This window comes from Bufo gargarizans, chromosome 5 (assembly GCF_014858855.1).
Source record: "Bufo gargarizans isolate SCDJY-AF-19 chromosome 5, ASM1485885v1, whole genome shotgun sequence".
NCBI lineage: Eukaryota > Metazoa > Chordata > Amphibia > Anura > Bufonidae > Bufo > Bufo gargarizans.
In genome coordinates, this window is record NC_058084.1 from 347966322 (window position 1) to 347976170 (window position 9849).

Here is a 9849-nt window from a genome sequence, read left to right on the forward strand (position 1 = left end):
ATTCCACTTCAACAAGTATCTGTGCAGACCCAGGAGGGTGGAGATCGCCGCTTTGTTGGATTTAACCGAGAGACAAGTCAAAGTTTGGTTCCAAAATAGAAGGATGAAGCACAAGAGACAGACCCAGTGTAAGGAGAACCAGAATGGGGAAGGGAAGTGTAAAAGTTTGGAAGACTCTGAGAAGGACGATGGTGGAGATAAGGAGAAGACTCTGTTTGAGCAGGCTCTCAACAATGTCTCTGGGGCTTTACTGGAGAGGGATGGCTACACTTTCCAGCAGCAGCAAGCTCAGAATGCACACAATGGGGATCCTCAGATTTTTCCAGTTTCTCCATTATCCAGCAATGAGAAAAATCTTAGACATTTCCAGTCACCTACTGTTCAGAATTGCTTATCAGCCATGGGCCAGGACTCTGCAGCTGCTGGCCTCCACATTGATAGCCCTGATGAGGCCCTAGATGTGGCTTCCCTATCAGACTTTAATGTCTTCTCCTCAGATTCCTGCCTCCAGCTCTCAGATACCGTGTCCCCTAGTTTACCAGGATCTTTAGATAGCCCTGTAGACATATCTGCAGATGGTTTTGATTTTTTCACGGACACATTTACCACAATTGACTTGCAGCATCTCAACTACTGAGCCAGATGCGAAATGGTGATTTTTTTCCCCCCACTTGTTTTCTCCCCAAACTGTTTCTGTCCTTTGCATCCTAGAGCCATTTCAGTCTCTCATTGGGACCCATTATCATTGCTGTTTAACCCACTGAAAGCAATAAGTGAGGCCTCTAAAAGAAAGTGACCATATGGAGATGTATTCTCACTTTCTTTTCTATTTTTGTATTACATCCTTGTCTTACAAGTATTTTTGGTAGAATAAATAATTATATCTCACAGGTTCTTCTCTTTTTTTTTTCTATTCTTTTTTTTCCTACCACCTTTGCTGTATTTTCAGACCTTTTTTTTAATGTCCAAGAAAGCAATTCAGAGAGAAAAAAAAAAAAGCACACAGAATGAACAATTCGCAAATCCTTAGGAATGTTTGTACATAAAATATTTATTAGAGATATATATGATATATATATATTTTTGTTCGACTTTATTTTTTATTACAAAAAGGCAAAATTTAGATAAATAATTTTTGCTCCCCCCCTCCCAAGGATGTTTGAAAAAAAATCCGTCAATTTTACATTAAATATAATAATATCCAAAGATAAAAAAAAAATATGACTAAAATATACCTTTATGGATTTCATTGGAGTGATAAAAGAAAAACAATGAATAAAAAAATGAATGGAAAAAAAAATTGCTTCTTGTTGGAATATGTGGTATGCCGTGAGAAGTTCGGAAAAAATCTAGAAGAGAAAATAATGTAGAAATGTCAAAATATAAGAGAATTCATGAATTTGTACTCCTACAAGTTAGTGCATATACAGACACATCTCCCCTCCCCCCACCAGAGTCGCATGATCTCGAATGTTCTCTTCTATCTATCTATCTATCTATCTATCTATCTATCTATCTATCTATTTATCTCTCTCTATCTCTCTATCTCATATTGTGCAGGTCTGAGTACACAACACAGTGCCACACCAGACTTGCAGGGCTGCTTAAGCAATAATGCAATAATATCTAGATGTGCTGGATGCAATTCTTCCTCAAGTCATAAATCAAATGCTTTCTATGAATGAGAATGTCATCAAGGAGATCAATTGCAGCTCATACAAATATAAAAGCCCTCTCTTACGTATTGCTCCAGACTGGGGATTCCATCCAGAAGCTCAGAGCTACAAGGCGTTTAACCATAATTCATTTTTATTGCCCTATTAAAACAACAGCTTGGTTTTAGTGCTGCGGCGGCTGCAATAAGGAGAGAGCCTGTACTGTTCAGTCCTATTAGTGTCTGGGAGATCTTCCTCTCCTGGTAGGAAGGGGAGCCCTGTAATTAGAACCCAACCATTGCCTCTAACTGCACAATCATTTTTTTGTGGTTACAAAATTCTAAATGTTTGATATGAGAATCAGATTATTTTTTTTCTATTTTGTGGTGTTTTACCTCGATGTATGCTGATGCACCAGTAAAAACTGTTGTTTTCCACGGGACTACATTCATTTTCTCATTATTATTCCGAGAGTCTGTACATAGAACGTGGTCTCATTTATTTATTTATTTTGATTTAAGTTTTGGCACAAAAGAATTCCAGGGATAGATGTTTGTGAAAAGAGACATTCCTTTCATAGTTATGTGCTATATTCATTATAATTTGCATTGAACTCTGGATTCTGGCCACAGATTCCATGGCTTTGTTGCTGACAGTAAAGACAAAAGATGTGTCTGTCTATGTAAAAGAGCAGCAGTGCGTTTTCTAGTGGAACCTGAACTATTGTCATGGTAGAATATAAAATACACTTAAAAAATGTTATATATATATATATATATATATATATATATATATATATATATATATATATGTTATATATTATACCATTAGAATTGTTCAGATCATATTCCAGTAGTATAGGGTATATTGTTCAGTTCCCACTAGTGTGCATGCTATATATATATGTAAATATATATATATATATATATATATATATATATATTATTGATCGATTAGATTGATTCCTAAATTAATTATAAATATTTCAAAATAATAGAAACCTAAATTTGTATCACACAAATCCTGATATTTTAAGGAATCAATTAGTATGTTAATGCCTTGAACTATTTTGTATTTTTTGTTAATGCCATTAAGAAATTATTATTATGATTATTTTATTTTTTTACCAATATGATATAAACTATTTGGAGTCTGGGTGAAATTTACAGAAATGTATTATTAAGTGTATGGCTTGTTGTCTTTTAGCCTAAAACTTTTTCTTTAACCACTAAAGGCATTGACTCTAAACTATATCCAAGAGACGGGGGTGGTATCAGATTACAGGGTATATTATTTGCTTGGACACTCACTATGGTGTGGAAGCTATTTCAGGAGGATTAATAAAATATCTAATCTGACAAATAACAGAGTGAAACAGCTAGACTTAATGTCATAACTTAATAACAATAATAAAATGCACTCATTATTGATTTGAGGTTTACAAATCAGAACTTCTAGGATTAATATAGACATATTTTACAGGAGCACTGCAGCTATACAGCCAGATAAATAAGAATATATATATATATATATATATATATATATATATATATATATATATATAACATACATAGACACACACACACACACACAAAGACATAGCTCTTTCAGCCACACACACACACAAGGCACTGGTTGCAGTGGAAACCACGCCTTTCCTGTGACGTCACACCGCATCTCCCTCCTCCACAGCTTATTGTTAGGAGGAAATGGTGGTCTGCACACAGCATGGCCCTCACTCCCATGCACAAGCCTTGCTCTGTGTGAAAGAGAATTCTACAGGGCTGAGATTGTCCTGCTCCTTTTTACTCTCCTGGTAAAATATGGAGCAGGGTGCAATATCATTCACTGAAAAAATACACCCTAGAATGCTAGAAACACTGCCATGTGCTGCAAACAGCCATATCAGGGTGGGAAAGCTGACTTGGGCTGCCTTCACACACAGCGGATCTAAATGAGGCTTGCAGAAATCCATGTTCTTGCTACCAAAAGGACCCCCAGTCAAGGGAACAGAAGTTATTCTCAGTCTAAGGCCTCTTTCACACTGGCGTGTGCGGCCCGTTGCTGTATTGCAAAATGCGGGCCGCAATACACGGGCGCCGTTCCGTGGGCATTCGACATCACAGATGCGGACCCATTCACTTGAATGGGTCTGCAAATCCGGAGATGCGGAATGGTGCGAAATGGAACCACGGAACGGAACCCTACGGGAGCACTACGGAGTGCTTCCGTGGGGTTTCGTCACGTACTTCTGTTCCGCAAAAAGATAGAACATGTCCTGTCTTTTTGCACAACGGCCGGTCCACGGACCCATTTAAGTGAATGGGTCCGCGATCCGCTGCGGCTGCCTCACGGACTGTGCTCGTGCATTGCGGCCCGCATTTTGCGTGGCCGCAGCTCGACCACAGGCCACACACGCCAGTGTGAAAGAGGCCTAAGAAATGTTGGCAAAAAAAAAGGGTCCGATTTTCGTACAGAACAACCGCGGCGTAATTGCAGTACCAGGAAAGTGAATGCGATAAGACAAATCTTATGTACATTTTGCTTTATTTTAGCCACAAAAATCTTTGCGGACATGGGATTAGCTATTAGGGTAGCAGCAATGGCCCCAATAACCTACCCTGGGTTCACACCTGAGCGTTTTACAGTACGTTCCTACGCGCTGTAAAACGCTCAACAAGGAGAAACCAATGCTTCCCTATGGGAATGGTTCTCACCTGGGCATTTTACAGCACGTACGATTGCGCTGTAAAACGCCCGACGCTCAAAAAAGTTCTTGAACTTCTTTGGGGCGTTTTGTCGCGCGTTCCTGTACATAGACTTTCAGGAACGCGCGACAATGGGCGTTCGCTTGTCTCTGTATGCGCGATTGTAAACGCCGGTACAATCGCGCATACAGAGCGCTCCATCGCGAACGCTCAGGTGTGAACCCAGCGTAAAGGAGCCCAGCTAATGATGTATATGGAAGAGTACACTGCTTGTTGCATTATTTCTGTGCTGAGACATCACGGATTCATTTCTGCACATCACCATGCGTATTATGATGCTATTGTGATATCACTGTGAGGCTTATTGGTGTACTGTGACATCACTGTGGACACTATGCCTGTGCTATAACTTCACCGATGTATGATATCCCACCATTGTGACATCGCTGTGTACATTATCTCTATGCATTAGGAAAACCAGCATCATTAAACTCAGAGCTGACCCCGGACATATCCCCACTTTAACCAGTCCCCCTGATATGAGCATTGGCGCATTTCAATCTCCGATGCTCTCCTTTGCTTTGCGCTGAATCAGACAGGTGACATACTGGGCTCTCCATGGGTAAAGCTAGACAGAGGCTTCCGCCTGGCAGTGAGCCCGGTGACGTCACCAGAACTAATGGGCGGGCATTAGCACTGCCCTAGCCTGTAAAACAACTAGGGCAACGCTAAAGCCCGCCCATCAGAGCGGGTGACATCACCGGAACACTGCTAGGCAGAAGCGTCCACCCGGCAGTGTAAAAAATATAAAAAAACAGCCCTTGCTCTACATGATACAGAGCAGGGCAAGGGAGAGTATCGGAGCATGAAATGGGCATCTGGGTGAAAATGGGGATATGTCCGGGTTCAGCTCTGAACATTTAAAGATGATCCATCAGCCTGACCTAGCATAAATGCCGGCTGTCGACTGGAGATTAAACGCTGCATGCAGCGGTATTTTAAATCAGGCCGAAACCCGGAATGCCAGAAAGCGGCGGGATCACAGCCGGATCCCATTATAGTCAATAGCAGGCTGTTCTCTGCCAGCACAGCTTGCTGGAAATGTTCACCGGAGATGTGAATGTAGCCTAAGGCTCATTACGGGCTCATGCACACGACTGTATGTATTTTGCGGTCCACAAAAAATAAGAATGATGTCCGCGTGACATCCGTATAACATCCGTTTTTTTTTACGGATCCATTGTAACAACACCTAAAAATAGGACAAGTTATCTTTTCTGCAGAATGGCCATGCGGAAACGCCATTTCATTTTTTTTTGCGGATCAATTGAAGGGAATGGTTCCGCATATGGGCCGCAAAATAAACTGAATGGACATGGAAAAAAAATAGGTTCGTGTGCATGAGCCCTTAGAGCAGGGCTGGCCAACCTGCGGCCCTCCAGCTGTTGCAAAACTACAACTCCCAGCATGCCCAGACAGCCTACAGCTATCAGCCTATAGCAGTGCATTGTGGGAATTGTAGTTTTACAACAGCTGGAGAGCCGCAGGTTGGCCAGCCCTGCCTTAGGCCTCTTTCACACTACCGTTTTTTTTTTCCGTCTTGCGGGCCGTTTTTTGCGTTCCGTATACGGAAACATTCATTTCAATGGTTCCGCAAAAAAAACGGAATGTACTTCGTATGCATTCCGTTTCAGTATTTCTGTTTTTCCGTTCCGTTGAAAGATAGAACATGTCCTACTATTGCCCCCAAATCACGTTCCGTGGCTCCATTCAAGTCAATGGGTCCGCAATAAAAAACGGAACACATACGGAAAAGCATCCTTATGTCTTCCGTATCCGTTCCGTTTTTGCGGAACCATCTATTGAAAATGGTATGCCCAGCCCAATTTTTTTCTATGTAATTACTGTATACTGTATATGCCATACGGAAAAATGGAACAGAAACACAACGGAAACAAAAAAACGGAACAATGTATCCGTGAAAAACGGACCACAAAACACTGAAATAGCCATACGGTAGTGTGAAAAAGGCTTTAGGGTCCATTCACACGTCCGCAAAAGGGTCCGCACCCGTTCCGAAATTTTGCAGAACGGGTGCGGACCCATTCATTCTCTATGGGCCCGGACGTGTGGAGCGCGGCCCCGAACTTCTGGGTTTCGGCCCCGAACTTCCGGTCCGCAGCTCCGCAAAAGATAGAACATGTCCTATTCTTGTCCACAGCTGCGGACATGAATAGGCATTTCTATAGCGGGTGTCGGCCGGGTGTGTTGCGGATCCGCAATTTGCGGGTCCGCAACACACCACGGATGTGTGAATGGACCCTTAGAGTGTAGAACAGACAGCATTTGTGGTGAACATGGATCCATTAAACTCAATGAGCCAGTTCACATGTGCAATTTTCCATTAGTCTGCACAGAGAAAGGCCGAATGCACACGGCTGTGAGCGGTCCGTGGTATCCTGGCCTGGATTCCTGCGGACAGCAGGAGCGCACGGCGTCATTGGTTGGTATGACGCCGTGCACTTGATGCCGCCGCTGCACTACAGTAATACACTGGTATGATCTATGTGTGCGTTCAGCCAAAGTCGCAGTATGCACTAGGTCGAATTTTTTTTTGTGTTTGCCGGGCAGAACATCCCTCATCTGAAAGGGTCCTAACTATAGTGAAGCTAAATAATATTACAGAGAGGAGCTCCTCCTCCATTTTCATGTATAAGGGCTCATGCTCATGACCGTAAATGTTTTGCGGTCCACAAATTGCGGATCCGTAAAACATGGATCCTGGCCAAGTGCAAGTCACCATTTAATTTTGAACTTCTGTAGAAATGTTCCTTGTCTGCAAAATGGACAAGAATAGGACATATTCTATCTTTTTGTGGGGCTGCGGAACAGATGTGGACAAAAACTACGGCCGTGTGCATGAACCCTAAATGTAACTTATATCATCGTCTTTGTTTTGGACAACCTGTGCTTTAGGCTGTGTTCACACATGATAGGTTCACAGTAATCTCTGCAACTAAAAATCCATTCCATTCATCTTTGTTTCTGCAGCAAGTGCATGAATTTCCACAAATAATATTCAGATGATTGCGTCAGCCTATGGCGCAAATCTGCCGTGTGTGAAGATGCCTTAAAAGCACTAATAAATATATGACATTTTTATGTTAGAATCACACTTGCAGTTTTTATGCTGTTTTGTTTTTTTAATTAAAGCCAGAAGTGGATCCATCAAGGGGATGAATAACCTCGTTCACATTTCTGTTTTTCACCGACGTGTGCTGTCCACATTTTCACAGGTCCATGATGTGGACTAACATGCCCATCGAAGTCTACGGGTCCGTAAAAATCACGTGGATGGAATCGGTGTTTAGTCCGTTTCTCACTGATAGGACATGCTTTTGAAATTAACAAGCAGAAAAGTGTATAGACACACGGACCAAACACAAATTCTTCACGGACATCTTCACGGGCTGATCTTTTTTCCATGGATGTCAAGCGGATATGGAAATGCGAATGAAGTCCTTCTTTTATATTTCCACTCTGTTTGAATCACCTCTTGGCTTTGACTACAAAAAAAACGCACCAAAAACGACACGTGTGATTCCAGCAGACTGCATTATGGTAAACCCTAACTTATCAGTGAATACAGCCAAGGTCCTTAGTCACATGATTTTTTTTTCAAGCAAACCCCCCCCCCCCCCAAAAAAAAAAAACCACATAAGAATAAGGCCTCATTTTGTTTCTGTGTCCAATCTGCATTTTGTTTTGCACACTGACCCATTCATTTCCGCAACCCCCCCCAAAAAAACCACAAAAACGAACAGCACACAGACCCATTCATTTCCACAAACCGCCCTCCCAAAAAAAAAACAACAACAAAAAACAAACAGCACACGGATGTCATTTTTGCACACAGTGAGGGATGTTTACTAAAGTTTTTGGGCAATATTGTGTAAAAAATTAGCAAATTGTGGCACATATTATAAATTGTGCTATAATTAGCAACTTTAAACTTGTCTCGACACCTTTTAAAAAAGCTTAGCAGGCAAGTGCAAAGAAACTGGCCTAAATGATAGTTCAAATCTATGCCAGCTCGTAGCTGGAGCCTATGTCTCCTAATACATTTGGCACATTCTGTGTTTAGAGAAGATGATATGAAAACGCCTGAAAAAAAAAACACCCCAAGAGATACTGCATGCTGCACTTTGAAAATAAGCCAGAAAGACAAAAAACACCTAGTAAATAAAAAATGCCAGTAGCAAGAAACACACACACACAAAAAAACAAACACTTTGTGTGTCCTGTGTTTCATATTTCCTATATACTCCCGCATCCGTGCTTTCCTTTACTTTGAATCTGTGAAAATGCTTGTACATGCCCTCATCATCTCCCGCCTAGACTACTGCAACATTCTCCTCTGTGGCCTTCCATCTAGCACTCTCGCACTCTTCCAATCTATCCTCAACTCTGCTGCCTGACTGATCCACCTCTCACCCTACTACTCCTCTGCCTCTCCCCTCTGCCAATCCCTTCACTGGCTCCCCATTGCCCAGCGAATTCACTTCAAAATACTAACAAATACATACAAGGCCGTCCACAACCTGTCCCCTCCCTACATCTGAGCTACTTTCCCGATACATCCCCACACACAATCTCCGATCCTCACAAGACCTCCTGCTCTCCTCTTATCGCCTCTTCCCACAATCGACTCCAAGATTTCTCCCGTGCATCCCCCATACTCTGGAACTCGCTACCCCAACATATCAGACTCTTGCCTACAGTGGAATCCTTCAAAAGAAACCTGAAAACCCACCTCTTCAGACAAGCCTACAACCAGTGACCCTGCTCCCTCTATACCGCCATGACCAACTTAACCCGCACCTACTGTGTCCTTCTCCCATACCATATAGATTGTAAGCCCTCACGGGCAGGGCCCTCTCTCCTTCTGTACCAGTCTGTAACTGGTCTTGTTCATGCTTAGTGCAATTGTCTGTGTTATGTATGTATACCTCTTATCATATGTACAGCGCTATGGAATGAATGGCGCTTTAATAATAAATAATAATAATATTAGATCTTTAACACCTAGAGCTAGCATTTTTACCACAATGAATGCACAAAAAAATGCAGGTGCAAAAAAATGGCACTCAAAATGTGGGAAAGGGTTGTTTCGCGCTGTGTTTTTTTTTAAAAATGTTGCAATTTTTATGACCCTTTTTATGGCGGTGGATAAAAAGAAATGGGACATATAATTATTTCTAGCTGGATCCACTTCTGGCTTTGGCTCAAGCATTATCTTCCTGTCTTTGCCTTAGGCCTCTTTCACACGACCGTTTTTTTTTTCCGTTTTGCGGGCCGTTTTTTGCGGTCCGTATACGGTCCGTATACGGAACCATTCATTTCAATGGTTCCGCAAAAAAAACGGAATGTGCAATGTCCGTGTGCATTCCGTTTCCGTATTTCCGTTCCGTTTAAAGATAGAACAT

At 42.0% G+C, this 9849-nt stretch overlaps 1 protein-coding gene across 1 annotated transcript in view; it reads left to right on the forward strand.

Moving 5' to 3' along the window:
• HOXA2 (homeobox A2) overlaps positions 1-2333 on the forward strand; it is a 3595-nt gene extending 1262 nt beyond the window's left edge. Inside the window, exon 2 of the mRNA XM_044295764.1 lies at positions 1-2333. This exon is cut by the window's left edge and continues 91 nt beyond it. Within this exon, the coding sequence (XP_044151699.1) occupies positions 1-637 (637 nt within the window). The 3' untranslated portion in view covers positions 638-2333.
• Positions 2334-9849: the final 7516 nt, after the last annotated feature.